A 19849-nucleotide genomic window follows, 5' to 3' on the forward strand; every position below is an offset into this window, starting at 1 on the left:
TTCCATAGTTCAGATGCAGAGCCTTGGTGCAAATGAAAAATTAAGACACGCTCTACATAGTTGACAGTGCCATTCATTTCATTTAAATTAAATATCTATAGGCAAATTCCCAATTTTTAAGGAACTGTTGCTAATACCAGAGTCTGTTGGGTATATGCATGGTGACTGACATAACCACTGAGCACACAAATTAGACTTACTTAATGCATGTTGTCTTCTGTACTGTCGTACAGTAACAGTTCTGCTCTTTCCAGAGGGATTTACCTTGGATATTTGAAAGCTTGCTGCCTCTTGTGGTCAGTCTGTTTGAGGTATCTCCTTTGGTTTCCCTGCTCCGATTACTTTTTAAAGTTCTATTAAAATTATTTTGAAACATAAGTAAGTTTTTCTGGCCACTATGCAGTCATCACTGTAAAGTACTTAAGCACAGGGGCTTTATTTTTATTTCCTTCTTTCTCCTTACTCCTTTTTCCTCAATTCTTATGCAGCAGGTTGTGCAAGAATTTCCCTTATTTTTCTGGTAGCAACGAGTATCTGAGTTTCTGGAGAATAAATGCTAGATATTTGTGTGTGTGTGTGTGTGTGTGTTATTGGTGCAGCAGGATGCTTATCTCTAATTTGAGTTACATGTTGATAAAGTAAATAACTGACTTTTGATGTATACACACATACATACACCATTTTGCCCCCCTTCATAGCTTATTGCTGGATTTGGCCAGGCTAAGTGGCATAAAAGATAAATTGAAGGGGACCAACAAGGTCATTGTCCAGGAACAAAAGCTTGGACTTGGGTTGACAGTGAATCAAAGTTAAGTGTTTGTATCATTTTATCCTGGCAAGCTTTTCTCGTAAAATTATGGGCTAAGGTGGCATAGATAATAAGGTCTCTTGATCTCAGAGTGGGCGTCTCAAAAATCATCTGCTTTATGAAGTTTCCATAATTTCAGGCAGAAATATCACAAATAGATAACCAGAAACATAGAATATTGTCCTTTAGATTTGGGAAGGCATCTTTGATTTAAAAACCTTTTTCATAGTTTCCTGTCTGTAAAGAGCACAAGTTTAAGGATGCTTCGTTCTGAGGTTCCCACTGTGTAGCTCCCATCCAAAATAATCTGAAATCTGTTTGTAATAAATACGGGTGTAATAAAAATCCTCTTAATAGTAAATTAAAATTGAAGTCTGTGTCTGTTCAGTGCTATGCAGTGGGTTTAATGGTGTTACTTTGCAGAGGGCTTTCTCTCTGGAATGTAATAAAGGTCCAGCAAGTTCCCCTAAACTGAAGAGCTGATAAACGCCTCATCCACTCCCACAGTCATGAGATGAAAGCGAAACCACTGGCAAAGTTCCTAGTAGCTCTGTAGTAAAGTAAATAAAGCATTTACTGCTACTCTTTTTTGATGCAAAAGTGAAAAGGCGAGCTTGCTAGTATTTCTGTGACCAGTAGAATGAAAAGGAGCTATTCTGTGTCTTTCTGAATAGAGAAAGTCCTTCTGATAATAAAGGCAACTATGAAGGAAAAAAACCTTGGGGGGATGGGAGGTGCAAAACCCCTAATCTTTCTCCCCACCCCCAAAGAAAAACCTAACAAAACTGAAGCTACAGGCCACCATTTATTATTAATATTATGATCTGTACTTATGAATTGTAATTGGATACAGGGTATGTAGCTTTCCCAAATGCTTTTGATGGTAGATAACTCCTTTCATTAAAAATTCCAGATAAAATGGCTTGGGCTGGAAGAAGAGATGCTCTAAGAAAGCCCAGGGGTTGGGACAGGATTATGAGTGTCTTGGGAGTTGGACTTCTCACTGCAAGGGAAAGCCTTGAGCCTGTCCTTGTGCTGGAGTTGCCTGAAATGTCCTTTTGGGGAAGAGGGTAACAATACGACATTCCAGGAAAGCCTGTGGCCAGCATTGACTCAGTTGCGTCAGAGGGACTCCAGATGGTTCCATAAGAAGGCTTTCCCAATGGCAAGGGGAGAGGTGGCAGAGGAGTAGGAGCGGTTGTTTGAATCTTGTAGCTGCTATTGGTGGGACAAGCATACGTCCTGTTCCTTACTCCTTCCCTCCACACGCAGTTGCAACAGCCTTGTCTCTGGGGTATGTTGAGTTTGCTCCAAAAGTATATAGGACTTTTGGTTTCTGACGTGCCGGTGTGCCAAGTCATTACAAGCATCTGAACCATGTTGCCGGACAAGACAAACCACAGTACTGTCATGTTCCTGCTGAAGTAACTTCCCTAAGGAAGTTATGTAAGTATGTGTTAAATACACACATATTAAGTATGGAAATACCAAACCAGCTGAAAATGTTAGGTGAATAAGGTGCTCTTCAGATACTTTCAAATACCTGCCCATACTGTTAACATATGTCTTGGATTCTGTAGTACAACAGTTTACATCTCAAAAAAAAAAAAAAAAAAAAAAAGAAAAAAGAAAAAAGAAAATAAAAGAAAAAACATTATAGGAAGAACAAGTGTTTTGTTGTTTTGGTGCGTTATCACCTTTGCTACACTACTCCCACAACTTTAAGAAGCTTATGCAAGTGTAGTGGACAGTGGTGTGGTAGGTGATGTAGGATCAAGTACACTCAAACTGGTTTGCAAGCAATAATCATGGTGTGATTTTTTTTTAAAAGTAATCAGAAAGCAACTGTCTATTTAAAATTCTTAGCCCATATAATACATATAATATTATTATACAGTTACACATGATGCAACTGGGGTTATGGAGTTTTATGCTACTAGTGTTTTACTTCTTTTTTAATAAGCGCAGTTAGTGTCCTAATGGCAGTTCAGTTGCTTCCACCGTTTTTTGAAGTGTTACTAGTTAAAGACACATTTGAAACACAGCAAATCAAAGCCTAACTAAAGTAAAACCTGGACTATTGACACATGGCATGCAAAAAGGGTGTGTGCAATTAAGCAGATTTCCTGAATGCCTCCAATATTATCGGTGCAGGCACACCCAGCCTGTCAGTATTTGGTTTAGGAATATTTGCTTTTAGTAGCAAACGTAAGTTGAAGTCGCTTCTTCTTGTTAAAGAAGTGGTGAGAGAATGCTGTAGACTCTTGTGTTAGTCTTGCTTAAAAACAGCGGGGCAGATCTCTCTTCCTCCTCTAGAAGGTGATGAGACATCTTGGTTGAGCAAACATGCAGCACAAGGTATTTTCAGTGTAGGACAGCGAGAGAGAAAAAACCCAGATGTTAACACTTCTTTGTACCTGCAAAATCATGGGATACAAAATTCTTTTGAGGCCATCAGCTTTTGGGGACAGTAGAAAAGATAGTGTTGCACACAAAGTGTCCTCTTTTCACAGCTCATGAAGCCCTCCTGGTAGCTGTAGGTTACCTGGATCTAAGCTCACCACAATGACGGTAACCAAATCCAACTGCACCTGTGTGGGATAGCACTGGGCCAGAAGAGCATTAAGGGTGTTGGCCCTTCCTTCATTTCTGTCCCTCGCTGCTTTGTTATTGTGGTATTAGACTTTAAGTTCACTACAGACACCTTTCTTTTCATCGTTGATTGGTTTCATATAATAGTAATTAGCAAATAGCGTATACACCAGGGGTCCTCAAACGTTTTAACCAGGGGGCCGGCGCGCGGATGCAGTGGCAGGCAGTCATCTGCGGCTGCTTGGTTTCCCCCCCAACCCCCAGCGGGGGGTCTGTAAATACTGGGGGCCGGATTGAGGACCCTGGGGGGCCGTATCTGGCCCACGGGCCGTAGTTTGAGGGCACTATAAAGTGTCCATAATACTTTTATTTGTTTTTACACAGTATATACATTTGTGGTTGAATAAATACCATGTTTTCTCTTTGTCATGTGTAAGTCTCCTCACCATTTAGTGAGGGTCTTTTTTTACTGTATTTCCTCCCTTGGAGATGTCTCCACTGGTGGCTGTGTCATGGCTTCTAAAAGCAGGGGCAAATACGACTCACGAATGGCAGCACACTCACACCAAGTTCCCATGAAGGAGAGGGCAGGGGCCAGGGGAGAGTAAACTCCTCTGCTGGAGGTGAGAAACACAGCTGGAAAACAGTGGAAGAATCAAAAGTCCTCACACATAAGGCTGGTGATGACACTGCCAGACCTTTTCCTCTCCCTGTTCTGCTGTTTTCATTCTTTGGGATTTTACTTTAGCCTTTGCAGTCTAGCCTTCCTGTTCTATTTCATACCAAGACACTGGCAACACAGGTGTAAACCTTGTTGGGAAACAAAGCAACCAAAACTATGGCAATGTGCACTACAGTAGGTTCTTCTGTGTTGAGCAGCTCATCGAAAACATGTAACACTGTTTGTTGTTGGTCTCATTTAAGTTTTTATATCCATGCTCGTACAGAGGAGAGTAACCTCAGGCATCAGGAGGACATTGTTACTATAATGACTAATGAAGAACCCCTTTGTTTATAATTGGCCATTGATTCTTCTCTTGTCCTTCTGCATGAATTCATATACCATACTGTCCTCCATTTACAAACTCGTATTGGGGAAAACATTTTCTTCTAATAACTGCTCTTTGAAACTGTGCATCCATTTTAATCTTTTCTGAAGATACTTTGTGGGAGCAGAATGTATTTAAATCGTTGCTTTTCCAGAAGTAATAGAGGCAGCACTCAGAGCAGGGCTGCGTTGCTGCAGAAGGGCAGGAAGGGTGGAAGTAGTCTCTGTGCTATAAACCTTGTGACTGCGGGTGTGGGATATGCAAAGACTGATCACTTGCAAAGGAGATGAGAACTGTGGCTGTTCTCAGAAAAGCAGAGCAGGCTTTCAGGCTGAACCACTGCAAGTGATCCCTTTAACTCTTGATTTGGATCATGTCTCTAATCCTGCTCACCTTTTCTCCTTTAAGAAATATAAGTATACCCACCTCTATCCTCCAAATGAGCCTACTTGCTGTACAAGGAATGTAGACAAATAATAGCAATTATCCACCTTGGTGTGTTGCTCTGACTTTGCCTGTGGCTTTTCCTTGGATCAGATTGAGTTGGATGGTTTAATGGCAGTGGACAACAAAAGACTAAACAGTTGCTTTGTGGAGTAACTCATTTAGATGACTGACAAAATCTATGTATCATTGCGTTTATAGATTAAGAAAGAAAAAATCAGTGGTGTTGAGACACCATAAATGTATTTTTATAAACACAAAGTATGTACTGTTTCTGTATTTATTGGTTTTTCTTTGTAGCAGAACAAATGTATGGTTCTCCTGTAAGCCTAAAAGCAGTATCTTTCTTCTTCACTATATAATTCTTGATAGGAGTAGCAGGGAGTCTTATGAATGACTTTGAGCCAATGTTAATTTTGTAAATTGCCTTCCTTTTTCCACAGTTCCTATGAAAAAAGTATTCAGCTAGATGAACACTCTTGGAAAATTTTAATAGAACCCTTGAAATCTATTTGAATTCAGCTTCTTTAAAAAAATCATTCTAATGGAAGCTGTGAAACTATCAGAGATTCTTATGCCTTAGAGGCAATTTTTCTTCCATACATAATGGTGAAAATCCATTGTTATAATACATAGGTGTTTAAAATATTCTTTTTGTTAAATTGAAGCTCCTGCTTAGAAGTATGTGAGTTGGTCTCTTCTTGTTTATTTTATGAGTTTTATTATCATTCTTGACCAGTATTCATATGATTTTCATAGCACTTTCTGCTTGCTTGTGTTTTGTTTTTTTTTCCAGTCTTTTCCTGGCCCAAGTCTTGAAAGTGAAGATTTTAACATACCTCCTATAACTCCTCCATCATTGCCTGACCACTCCTTGGTGCACTTGAACGAGTTAGAGTCTGGGTACCACTCTCTGTGTCATCCCATGAACCACAACGGCCTCCTTCCATTCCACCCACAAAACATGGATCTACCTGAAATTACAGTTTCCAACATGCTTGGCCAAGATGGGACACTGCTTTCCAACTCCCTCTCTGTGGTAAGCATTTTTAATCTTTCCCTTTTGTTCTGCTTTAAGTTGTGAAATTTTGAAAATACAGACCTGTTTGAAATCCTCTGAGGGACCAGCACTTGCACCACCCAAGTCATGGAGCAAGCTGGCCTGACTCTGAATTTTACATCACACTCCCATGTCATATCCTGCCCCCAGCAGAGGCAGTGGGGGGGTTACAGCTGAGTTCCTCAAAACAAGAATGTTACCCACCACCCTGAGTAGAATTACTCCCACTTTACACAGATGTAGATCATGACAAAAGGAGGCTCAAGGCTTTGACTTCCGCTGGAGCAGGGTTTGGGTCCAGATGGCTGTTGTTCTGTGTTTGTCTGACGAGGCTCTTTCCATTCTCATTTGCATGTGCTGAGAGATGTACAAAAATTTAATATCTCCTTCCTTGTTTACTGCACGTTTGGAAAACAGCAAATGTTATTTCTGATTCTAGGCCAAATCTTATAGCCTTTTTACAGTTCCCAGTCCTTAGCCAGCCAGAATCTAATTGAAATGACTGGACGATTTGCTTCTAAAGTCTGTCAGATAGTCATTATGGTCGTAATCTTGGGAAGCCTGATATTATAAATCACTTCTTTGAATGTTAAATTGCTCGCAACAACTGCAGAGCTACTTTACATGTTACATTTTCAAGTGGGCTCTACAGATAATTAGTATACTTCTTGCACAGCAGCTCCAGAAAAGATTATTTAACTAGATGTACAATTCTAAGACAAAGAGTTCAAAAACCCATGGAAGAGGATGGACCCAGTATTGTGTGGCACTCACTGGACTTCAGGCACTCTGCTAGATGGGCTGCCCAGGAACTGCAGATCCAGACAGACAAAGTTAAGGATCTGTCAATCCAAGGGTCTGAGCTTCTCACCAAAGGATCAGAGGCTTAAGGCCCTGTGTCCCAGCTCTGTGCTTAGGGACCAAGGCTGTTTAGGTTTCCAGCTTGTTAGCTCCCCATCACATTACCAATAATAATAATAATAATAATAAATAATAATAATAATACGGTTGCGGTGAGCCTGGGAGCTGAGGTAGCATGTGGAGGTTTGGGGGCTGAGGGGTCTAGGCTCAGCTCCCCATCAGCCACTCAAACTAACAACCTCACAGACAGGGGCTGTGGTGTCTGGAAAACAGTTTACAACAAAAATCTGCCTTGTCACAGGGCTTCATTGCAATTTAATTAAAATAAAGCTGCCTTGATATTGAGGAGCTCTGAATTCCCTCTGAGGATGTCCAATGAGCTGTACTGCAGGGGGGCTACTCTTGGCTTCTTATGTGCTGCTTAGTTGTTATTGATTTACTAGGATGTTGCACGCTTTGTGTTTGAGGTCAGAATCTGACCCCAGGGTTATGTTCAGTATTGGGAGGAGAGGGGGAGAGGCAGATTTTCATAGAGAAATATAAATATACATCATGGAAATGTTTTTAATTTTGCTTGCATTTCTACAAAGCTGATGGCATGTATTAAAGAGCACGAGCTAAATCTTGTGTGGGGTTCTGAGAATCAGAGCTATAAGTAGGACTTGAAAAAGTAAGAGAGATGTTTGACACTCCAGTCAAGACACGCAGTATTTCATTGAATTGACCTCTTTTGAGCCATGACTATGGCTCAAAACTATGCATTCTTTTAAGCTCTGATGTTCCACATTAACCTCTTGCAACAAGCTCTGAACAAAGGGCCTTGAGAATTTGTAGAGCATCACAGTGAATTATTGTATCGAGGGCAAATACAAAAAAGCTGAATGATATAACTAGGTAATTTTGCTATTGGGACTTAATGATCAGAAAAAATGAAAATCAGACATCAAGAAAATATGCAGTAAATTTTAACAGTCATTTCTGAGAATTTTTCAATAAATAAAGCATGATCCTTGAAGCATCGTGGGCTAAGTCAAGTGTTATCCCTAACTTGCATGCCCTTTGCACACAAGAGGGCCTCTTAACTAGCAATAGTTTTAACTCAAGCTGTCTTGTCTGTCAAGGGGATTAAGCTACATCTCATGTTAGTACAACTGTTAGGATGTTAACACCATGATTTTGTACAGTTCAAACACTGTTTGGCAGTATAGTTCCACTGATTTGAATTCGATAACTTGAGAAAAATTAACTTGAGGCAGATAATTTAACTCTTCAGTGAATTCAGTAACTTTTTCAGTGAATAGAATGGCCCCATTGTCCTTTTTGCTTTCCATTGATGAAGAGACAGAGGATTTTGTAGAGTTAGCACTCTTTACTTGGCTTTGAAGGTCTTCTTTATAATCCAGAACCTTTTACATTTTTTCTTCAGTATGACTCTTTTCTCTTGTTATTACTCCTCTCTAAGTTTCCTTTTTACTATCTCATCAAACTGATCCATTTAACAAGTACTTGCCTAAATCACTTTTATATTGCCTCACATAGAACATAATGTATAAGTTTCTCTAATCTGTCTAAACCCTTGGTGCCATATAATTTCTGGTGTATCAGCTACTGCTTAGTGTATTTGGAAACCACGTATCTCGCCTCATTTTTCAGGGCATTAATGAGTATTTTTAGAAAAATTATTCTTAGAAATGAATCTGTTGGCTGTTCTCTGTCTCTAATTAATTTCACATCTTCAGCAAATTTTACTTATATTGGGACAAATTCAGCTGCAATGAGATGTGCCTCTGATTGAATTTGATCTTTTTTTTTTTTACTTTCAAGATACTTCCTTCTAACCAGTTTTTAACCCATGTTGGTATTTTAGCAATAATACCTTTCTTTTTATCTCTGTTAGAACTAGTGATTGGTTTTCAGTTGGTGTTTTATAGAAAAAGCATTAATTAATGCCAGCCAAATGAGAGAAAGAAAACACGGTGAGCTCAGGAACAAAGTCAGAAAATAGTTTGTACACTGAGTATAGCATTTTTCTTTCATCTCACCTACCAGGTGTTTTGAGATGAGGATTTATATGATTTTGGACAGATTGAAAATTGAGGATGTAGACCTCCTAAAACCCCTTCAAATCTCCCCCCATTAGAAGTCCTGGTTTCATACTGTGCAGCACTCCCTCCAAGCTGCAGATGAAATCCCTTTGAGTAAGGATTGCAGGATTTGCCCCGAGCTCTGTAAGAATTCTCCTCTGTGGAGGTGCTTAAACACACACAATAAGAGCCCGCTACGAGCTCAGTGAATTCTTATTAGGGATCAGCTTCTTACAGATTTTTTACACTGTGGGAATTCTTTCTGAAAAATTTTACAGTGCTGGGAGATGAAAATTTCCTGTTGCCATTTACTGTGTCTAGTACTTAAATTTGGAATTAGCCTTTGAAGTTTTTTTAATTGATTGGACTTCTATTGCACCCCCACTACTTAAAAAAAAGTTTCACTAAAATTTCTCTTTCTTATTATTCTGCTGTCAGTTCATGTTTTGACTTCTATGTTTGTGTGTTTCTCTTATTTGCTTAGATGACATACAGGCATATACAGACATACACACGTACACTATTTTATACCATGCTGTCACATACAGATTTCTTTAGATGCTCATTACATCTGGATATTGAGGGTTCAGGAGTCTACAGAATTTGTGCAGAATGTGACACATGGTGGTGTGAACACACAGTCCAGCCCAGCATGGTCAGCCAGTTGTAGGAGCTCTCTAAAGTCCTCCTTTAATATGAACATGACTTCTATTCCTACTTCAGTGGATCCAATTAGATATAGATAGAGCTGTTTAATGAAAATGTACTCATGGTCCTGTAGGCATGTTTGCTCCTATATAATGGAATAGGGATCACTTCCTGATTTACTACAGTTCAAGGTAGCCCTGTGTAGGTTTGGTACAGTTCCAGCTGGGGCTTGACCTGCCAGCACTTTTCTCTTTGCATGAATTTTCCTGAAATACTCCAAGGACTGCAAGAAATACCTTTCTAACATTTGCAAAGAAATGCATGTATACACCATCCCTATGAGAATATATGTTTATCTGTAAAAATGTTTTTGGATGTATTCTATAAAATGAGATTTACTGTGTGTTCATGGCATCAACAAAATTACAGACATTTCAGCTTCTTTAGTATATCCTATAGATGATTGCTTTTTTCTCCAAGAAACCAGGGTTAAAAACCACAGTGCTGTTTTTACATAGGGGAAAAAAACCCCTATTTTTGAATGCTTTCATTTATAATCTTGTGCTGACCTTTCTGAAAATGTGGCTTATGATGGTACACTATAGAAAATTTACAAGAATGAAATAAAAGATTTTTAGTTTCTTGAAATGCTTCAAATTTCTGGGTTTGAAGTTTAAAGTGGAAAAGATGTTAAAAGGCAATAAAATCAGGGGATTTATTTCCCAAATGCTCTTGTGCTGGCAACAAAAGCCAGCATAATGTATATACTTAAGCTTATTGTCATTTTTAGTATACAGTCAAGGCACACTTTGAATTCAAAGGCTACTGTACAACTGTTTTGACAACCACCACATCAGTAGGTAATGTGCAGGACATATGAAACTGAAGCAAAAATGTTTCTTTAGGTCTATAGGGAGTGCAGTACATCAATGAATTCAGATGTATTAGAGCAGCATGAATTTCTAATATGTTGCTTTTATGGAAAAGACCACTGGCATATTGAATAATACTGCTTTCAAAGCAGAGCAGAAAATGTGATTACAGACAATTTCATTGCTGTTTTTAAAATAAATATTTTCAAAATCTTGGGGTATTCTATTTCATGTAATGCATAAAATATGTAAGAGTGGACTAGAGCTAAAGATCTTCTAGGACACGGAAGAGTAGATGATGTCAGCTATAATTATTCAGATATGGAATAATAGAAGCATTAGTTTAAAATAAAATGCACACAATGGGCCATGTCCTTATATACATTAAAAAAAGCAATAAAAATTTTGGGTGGGTTGTTGGGGGTTTTTTTGCACACTTTGACAGAAGAAGAAGAGCAATGAATAATTATTTAACGTTATGCCCCAATTCATCAAAACCCAAACAATTGCATTACACTTTTTCATGAATTTTATTTTTTAGTTATGCAGCCCATGAGAGAGTAATATCTTAAACAAAATGTGGCACTGTATAACTGGGAAGAAAGCAGACAGCTACTTTTTTTTTTTCATTATTCATCTCAGGTAGAATGAAGCTAGTATTTCTTATTCGCAGTACATTTGCTAATAAATCCAGTACAAGAGCTTGTTGTTATTGTTGTTGTAGCTGGGATGTATTTAAGAGATTTTATTTTACCAGTTTCATACATATTAGTTTAAATTCAGTATTCATGACTCATCTTGAGGCTGACCTATATGGTTTATTTTTTTTGGCACCTTTAGGTGTTAGTTCAAACTACTGAGTCAAACAGAAATTTTTTTATTTCTGATGAACAAGATGAATAACTTCCATAACAACACAAAAGATTTTCCCCTTCTAACTTAAATGTTGAGATTTGAATCATACTTGGGTACTTTTTTCTAGCTTGTATTGCATGCCAGTGTTAGAAGACACTTTTAGTCTCTGGTGAATACTTCACATTTGTGCCTCATTACCAGGCTCTGGTCTTCAGTTTACATCAAAATTTACTGTTATGCTACACAGACCTGCTGCTACCCCAAATTTTATTGCAGTGAGTTATTACCATCAGAACCACCAAATAATAAAGCTAAGGTCATGGAACATCTTGTGTTAAAGTATTTATTTTTTTTATCTTATTAAGCAACTTTGTATTCTTACAGGATATCTTTTTTCCCCCCCTTTTTTATTTTTTTTTAAACCCACATATATTACAAGCTGAATTTTCTCTGAAATAAGCTTTGTGTGGCAAAAGGTTACAATAGTTAATGTATGTTTTGTCAAACAGTCTAACCATGGGGATACACAGCCAAATCTTCAGCTCATGTCAGTTGGCATAACTTTATTGTCTTCAGTAGAACTAACATGATTTATTCCATCAAGGACTCTGGGACATCATGTTTATCTTTCCTTATTTCCAATGTCTGCTCCACTCTTTTGTCAGAAAGACAACAGAAAGCATAGGTAGAAGAGCTGATTAAGGTGGAACTTGATCAAGGATTTTTAAAAACCTGCAAATTGCATATCTGCTAGCAGAAGGCTCTTCACCATGTTACAAAAAAGCATTAAAATATCTGATGTCTAGAAATTACACCTGTATAAAGTTAGATTTGAAGCAAAGCACGCATTTTTAACAGGGATAGAGATTTAGCATTTACATTATGTACTATGGGAGGTGCTTAGTTCTCTGTACCTGAGGATTGAAATCAAGATGAGGTATCTCTCAAAAAGATGTGCACTGTCTGGGACTGGTCTAATGACCTTCCCACTACAGCAGGTGGATCAGAACCTTCCCGTGGCTCTCATTGTCCCTTGGAGCTTCTTGGCAGTAAACATTAGTCCATGCATACATGTAGGGGGAATATCACTGGTAGCACCTTAGCTGGTAAGACCTCTAGAGTTTTTCCCTCCCAAGACAAAATCAGCAGAGTGGAAGAAAGCACCCTGTGGGGCAGGCTATCAATGAACCCACCTTCTTGACGTCAGCTAGTATTAGAATCACTGTGAAAGTATTTGTGGGTAGTGTTTTTCATGAACTTAGATAGAGCGAGTAAATATTTGCTTATTACTGTAGGAAAATATTTGTACACAAATGACCAGAACCCTTTTTTAGAATAATTCCAGGTCTCATTTTTTAGATTGCCAATTCAGCTGTTGATTTACTGTCAGTTGGGAAATACAGCATTCTGCTTATTTGAGTGTGGTTGTTGATACTCCATGTGTCTCATGTATTTCACAAATTCAGTAGGAAAACAACTTCAGTATAATTTCAAGAGGAAATAACAAGGTAGCATATTTTAGTTTTGAAAACAGCCTTCTGTAGAAAATGCTTTGCTGAACTTCTTTCACAGCAGTTAACTATCATCTGATAGGAATTTATTTGCTACATAAAAAAGTGAGAAAGAAAATATGTGTAGTGGTATTAATTATTGTTTCTTAGACTTTAACCAGATAGGCTCAGGCTAAGGCATGATGAATGTGGTGCAGAGAGAAAGCTTTCAGTTGTGGGTGGTAGATTATACACCACCTCGCATGTGAAATACTCACAGGAGTGATTAATGCATAAACAGCATCATAGCTGAGTGTCAAACAAAACAGATAATAGAGTATGCAAATAGAGAAAACATAACTCTCAGAAAATGTCAGAAATTCAGGGTTTTCAGCAGCAGAGATTGTTGACTTTAATCTGCTGCTTTTAACATTGCATGTAGTTGTCGAGAACAGCAAGATAATGAAATGTTTCTGAAGATTCAGTCTTTGGAAAAAAAATCATAGTGATCTTAAGGCCTGTAGATGGAATAAAGTGAAATGTATTTCTTGAAAACAGTGAAGATGCTTTGGTGAAGACAAAAAGGAAGGAGAAGCCCACAAGGCAGATGAAAGGGAGAGTTTTGTGCATCAGGTGAAGTGGCCTCTCCTTCCACCTGTTTCATTATTTACACGCATGCATTTGCATTCCTTGAAACTTGAAAGCAGTTGAGAAGAGTGCACACCCATCATGGATTTGTATTGCATTCATCATCTCAATCCATTTTGTTCAGAGAGTAGAAAGGTATTTTGTCTGGACGAAGCCAGTCCTACTGTGGCATGCACTGTCTCAACTCAAGCTACCATTTGCATGCTGGAAGTTCAGGTGTGCTAACATGACTCTGCTGAAGGCTGGGACACCAGCAACCCAGAGTTTCAAACCAGTGTCACCTGATAGAATGGAGTGTGAATTCTCCTTGCCTAGTCATGTGTATGTACAGTCATAGATATTTAGGAAAATTTTTAATTCACTTTGGGATAAAACCCATTTTGCTGGCTTTTTTGGTTTTTCTGAGTTGAAGGAATTTGAAAGGTCCAATTAACAGTTTCACAGGCTTTTAGTCTGTTTTAATGGTTTTACAGAACTTTAAGTATCACTCTCTGAGTTTTCTGCTTTTTGCAGCAGGAAGGGAAGAAAAAATTCTACTTGGTAGCATTTTGAGATTTGGAGAAATGATCATCGGTAAAAAATAACTAGTATCTTATTTTAGTCCCTGGTTCTTTCTCAATGCAATTAAATGCTTAAAGTGTAAAGGAGTCTACTCCTCCCCTGATCCTTTCAATAACATGAAGATTCATTTTAGATTGTTGTCTGCCCCTCTGTTTTTCCCCCTGTTCATTTAGACAAGGTCTGTGTAAATGCCCTTTCCAGTGTTGGGTTTCCCCAGGGACAGCATGTAAATCCTTAACATCCACTGCTAGTGTAATGCTGTACTTCAGCCATATGTGTACAACTTAGGATCTCTGTAGCTTCACTCATATTTAACCTACATTTATGGCATGTGGTACATGCTGCTGCCTCTATATTTGGACAATAAAGATATGAAAATGAATGTTCTTAATTCATTTTCTGTGCATGTTATGGATGGATACAGTTACAAAAAGGACTTGAAAGTATGCAGTGGCAGCAAAGCAGCATTATGGAACAGGGAACACCTCTAAGGCATGCTGGTACATATCCTTCAATTACAAAACCCACAAAAATGAACCCTTTCCTTCTAAAGTCAACTGAACAAAGGGATTACAGTTTATCTTACATATTACCAGTGTGTAGCCAGCATTCCTATTTCAACCAACCTGCAGGGAAGGAAAAGGGACAAAGGAGATGTTACAGGTGGTGTGGTACACACGTGGCACACTGTGTGCCTGACCTGACCTGGAGATGATGTGGGACTGCAGTGCTCAGGGTACATACATACATACACATTTATACATGAACACACATATATACCTATATATATGAATATATGTAGGTGTGCATATATATAAATATATAGGTATATAGGTATGTAGGTATTTATCACTGTTAATCATTGAAGCCCTCTGCTGGAAAGGGAATGTAAAAGACAGGATGTAGCATCTGCAACATCGCCCTTTCCCCCAGATTGTGGATCCACATTGTACGTTAAACAGACTGAAACTAAAGCCAAATCATTGACATAGATGCAAGAGATCTAATAAGCATACCGCAATGGCTGCATCATAGAAATTTTTTAGCAAACCCCTGGGTTACACACGAGGTTGCAGTGTCTTACAGTAACTTTAATAATATCACCTTTGCTCTTTTGAGTTAATAAAGGAAGTAGCCTAGTTGCTAAATTGAGACATGGCCTAACTAACGGATGGCTAGATGAGGTTACTCCATATCCCTTATTTGAAATTCCACTTCCTGACAGTGGTGATACTGGGCTACAGGTGCCTTCACTTCATCCTTAAACAAGTGATCAAAGCTGAAAAAAAGTTTGAAATTAGATGTTCTTGTTCTTTAGCAAAAAAGCCCTCTGTGTGGAGAATTTACAGGATCAGGCCCTTGATGAGAATGCAACACTTTATTCAGAAATTGGACTTCCTTCTAATATACTTTAAGATTACCTTCATTCACACATAAAGAGTTTCAGAGATTAACTCAGTAACTAAGCTTCAGTTTCCTACACACGCCCTAATACTCAAGTGTGGGATCACAGTTTAATGAATGTTATTACACTCCCCTTTCTTATGAAGTAGCATAAAAAGTGTTTAGTGCAATAGGCTTACTGCTGATCTGGATATTAAGTACAGCTTAAGTTGGCCAACAGAAAGTATACAGTGTGAAATAACCACTGGCAAAACTTTTAAAAGTTGTTTTTTTTCTAGAAAAAATAATCACAGCAGTTGAAAAATAATGCTAGCAGCACTCTGTTCTTCTGCAGTCTTGTATCTTGAAGTGCTTTGTAGTCGCTAATTAGCTAAGATGCTAATGTACTAATAACAGTACAAATAGATATTTGCAATGTCAGTCACTCATACCTGTCAAGTACTATATTGTAGAATAGAATGACATTTACTTTATTGAAAAAACCAGTAAAATGTAATTCACAATATACAAACACAGATGAGTCCCAAGATGAAAAAGGCTGAAAGAGACAGATCTTAAGGGAGAGGAAGATGACTCTACATTGTGGGACCCATAATAACAAAAGTATTACCAGGACCTGATTTCATGTGTGGTGATCAGCAACACAAAAGTGGGCAGCAGTGTGGTGAGAGTCAACTTCCAATATTAGAACTAGCAGAAGTCCTCAGATGTAATAAAGGCAGGAATTAACTGCCATGTGTTACACATCTAATATAAGGCAATTACGGTGATTGCATATAATGATAGTCAAGACCTTTAAGCTATCATGCAACCTGGAACTGATACAGCAGACTTATTTAAGAGCCATGGAAATGATGCGAGGATTGTTTCACCCACCCTTGAAGTGCAGTCAGCTCTAGGGAGAAGTGAAGTATCTCTTCAACCACGGAGTCTGATGCTCCACTGCCCCATGCTCCTGGTCCCAGGCCTTAGGGGCCGGTCGCATAGCACGCATGTTTCTTCTCATTTGCCATCAGCTTTCGTGAATGCAGGGAGGGGAAAACGCATGGAAGGAAAGTTCTTTGCCCAGGGCCTGGCCTGTGTAATTTTAATTGGGGCCAGCATTGTTGCACTAACTTTGTTGTTCATGGCCTCTGCCTCTGAACTGCATATTCAGAGCTCTGTGACTGGATGAAAACCTCAGTGGGATTTTCAGAAATATTCTGTCCTAATGTTGATCCTGTCCAACTCTAGCAGGGTCTTTCCCAGAGTTTCAGCAGAAACAGAGGATAGCTTTATAGCAGATGCTTTCATTTGTTCATAAAATGTGCAGATTTAGATTTTTGATCAATAATGATCCACAGTCTGCAATCACAATTCTGAAATGGTTTTCTTTGTAACATTTGGAAAACTAGTGCAAGCTGTAACAAGACTGAAGAGAAGAAATATCATCTCATGTGCGGTTTTGAAACAATTTTTATTATTTTGATTATAATATAATTAAAGACAGCATACCAAAGCTGTGCTGCAAGAAAAAGTTACATGAGTAGCCCAACCTCTTGGATCCTGGCTCAGTGCAGCCTTAATGTTGTGTTACTTACCAAATTACAGAAATTGGTCCAGAAGGAACCCTAAGGTCCCTCCCTTAATCTAGTCCAAGCGAGGACTTTAAAAGGTCATCTCCCCAAAAGCAGGATACTCCATATGTTTGTCATTTCTGACAGATGCTTGTCTACATTATTTTTTAGAGAATTCCTTTAATGGCAACTGCACAGACTCCTCAGGCAAGCTCTGTGTACAGGTCCTCAACCTTAAAAATTCACCTACTTCACTGTGTACACAAACCCCAGAAGTCAGTGGAGGTTAATGCAGACCATTTAATCTTTTCAGTTGTGTCTTATTTATTTTTCTTTTAAAAATGTGCTTATATATGTATATATTTATATTTATTAAGCGTATAGTTATCTAAGAATGAATGATAGGTAATAGATGTTGATGGAACAGCTAGGAAGTAATCAAGAGGATGTATATTGACTCAGACTGTTTTGGTTCACACTGACTTGACCATTTAAGAAACAGTAGAAAAATAATCAGCTTTTCCCAAATCTTATTAGCATGTAATCATGATCCAGATTGTATTAGTCCATTATCTACACTGAGAAAAATAACTCTTCTTGAAGGTTCAACTGTAGTGTGTTATTTTATGAAATTGTTTATGTGCATATTTTCAATATTATATTTATTTATCATCATCCATTACTTAGAAAGTTAGGCTGAAAGAATAAGTCTTTATGGTACTTAAGGAATGTCGCTGCAAGTAATGGGGTAAAAGTAAGTAATGGGTGAAGGTTGAAAAAAAACCTGTAATGACATTTGAATAGTCTGCCAGGTAGTGTTAAAGCTCTGGAACATGTACATGTGGGAAAATCCTGCACTGGCTGGGAGATGGGCTGGATGATTTAGTGGACCTTTCTTTCAGATGTAATTCCTGTAACTGGTTGATACATACACTAGTGTTCAGACATTTGGACTCATTTCTTGTTTGTCTGGCAAATTGTTTCTTGTGAAAGGTTATAAATTACTATAAATAGACTTTGCAGAAGATGAGCTGCATGATATACTTGGAAAGAGTTTCTCAGCTGATATTCAAGACATTAATGCCAAAGCAGAAAAAAACCAATAGAGTCCTAATCCCATGGCTTTGCTTGAGTACACTGCTAGGAAGGTGCACTGCCATAAATAATATTTACATTGAATAGAGTCTTCTGTATTCTAACAATAACTTAGGATAGAATAGATAAAATAGGGAAACAAATGTTGCTTACTTGGAGGAAGTTTTTCTTCATGAGTTTGTAACAAAGAATTCACTGGTGAAGGAGGGAGGGAAAGGAGAAAGAAGGGAAAGCAGGCATTTATAAAAATGTTGTTGTAGTTATAATTAGATCCATTTTAGAACCAAAAGTTTTATGCAGAAACTGACAGAAGGATACACAATAATTATAGTTTGCTGACAAGCCGAATAGTTTCCTTTTTTTATCTTATGGTTTTAGGAAACCAAACTGTAAATAAATATGCAGTTTGACAGATTGTAATTGCAATCAGCAAGGAGTCTTTTCATTTAATCAGATGGTGTTATTAAAATGGGGTTACAATTAAACATTTTATAATGTGACGTAGAACTCTATTAAAATTCTCCAGCAAACAGCAATTTGCATTTGATACTTCTGCAACCCATTTCTATTTGCAGAAATGTTATTGGCTGTGACCTTCCAGTGGTTAGGTCTCAATTTGCTTCCTACTTTGATAAACGATATTAAGTATCCTCTTTCTCTACTTCACAATGTAGCTTAAAACATTAAATTTGCATTCTTTTATTATATTACTTTTGATACTTGTTAAAACTGCAGGACATTGGCCAAAGCAGGTTTGCACCAGCAGAAATGTGGAATTACCTAAGCATAAATTTTCTTAACTTTAGGAATTGTAGGTTTGATCAACCATAATCACGCATCTGTTCACAATTAAATGTTTCCAGAGAAAGTGATACGGCTTTTGAAAGAAAGAAGCATCATTCATCATATTGCTGCACCTAAGACATTACCCCAATTTAAGTTGACAAAAAGCCTTGGATTTCCCTCTATCTTTCTGTAGATGTGATCAAGTGATTCCAGGAAATGTGACAAAATATTTTTCAGGAAGGCTTTGAAGAAGAAGACTCCACATCTGTTATTCCCATGTGAAAGTCCACTGTTTGTTCCCATAGTTTTGATAACCTAAGTAGGAAAATATGAAGTCAGAAGTGGTTCAGTGTTCTGCCTTCTAAGACTTTTCCAGGCTGTAGCTACTCAGTGGGATCACTACCCTCTACACAGCAGAAAAGAACAAGAGGAATCATTAGGAGGCACAATTTTTGAGCCATTCTTCAAGTTCACACATACTCCACTAATGAAACTGTACATAGCAGATGCTTGAAGCGAAGGGAATGAGTGATTTGCATTAACAAATTACATTTACCAGTGTGAAACAGTATTTGAAAATCAGACAGACAAGCTACTGCTCCTCTATCTCACCCATTTACTCGGGTGGACATTTTTGGAGGAAACAGCGGTTTGAGGAAAGGCAACATTGTCTTTACTGGAGAATAATCAGGCAGTGGTTATAAAGCATACATTCTTGTTTCTTGTCACTAGTAGTAGGCAAAATAAAGAATAAGGAGGGAAGGAGAGGAAAAGAGGGGAGACAGAAGTCAAGTATGCTTTCTTTTGGTGGAAAGTGGAGTTCTATGAATACTTGAGAAGAAGAGAAAATGGAACGAAATAATTTGATTTGACGTATTTATGCTTTTATTTTAATTTTGCGTTGTCCCTGGTTTGGTACCCCTCAACTCTTTCCTTCTTTCCTGTTACTACTATGTGTTGTTTTCCCCGTGTGCTGTTCAAGCACAGTCACTGCAGAGTAGATTGATGCAAAGTCTCCAGCTCCATCTGGCAACCC

At 38.1% G+C, this 19849-nt stretch overlaps 1 protein-coding gene across 5 annotated transcripts in view; it reads left to right on the forward strand.

The window, feature by feature from the left end:
- The window catches only part of TOX (thymocyte selection associated high mobility group box), a 225191-nt gene that overhangs the window by 126254 nt on the left and 79088 nt on the right, over positions 1–19849 (forward strand). For all 5 annotated transcript variants that reach the window (XM_005443215.4, XM_055705182.1, XM_027811164.2 and 2 more), the window contains exon 3: positions 5690–5932. In XM_005443215.4, the coding sequence (XP_005443272.1) occupies positions 5690–5932 (243 nt within the window). The remainder of the gene's footprint in view (positions 1–5689; positions 5933–19849) is intronic.

The sequence above is a fragment of the Falco cherrug genome, chromosome 3 (assembly GCF_023634085.1).
Source record: "Falco cherrug isolate bFalChe1 chromosome 3, bFalChe1.pri, whole genome shotgun sequence".
Taxonomy (NCBI): domain Eukaryota; kingdom Metazoa; phylum Chordata; class Aves; order Falconiformes; family Falconidae; genus Falco; species Falco cherrug.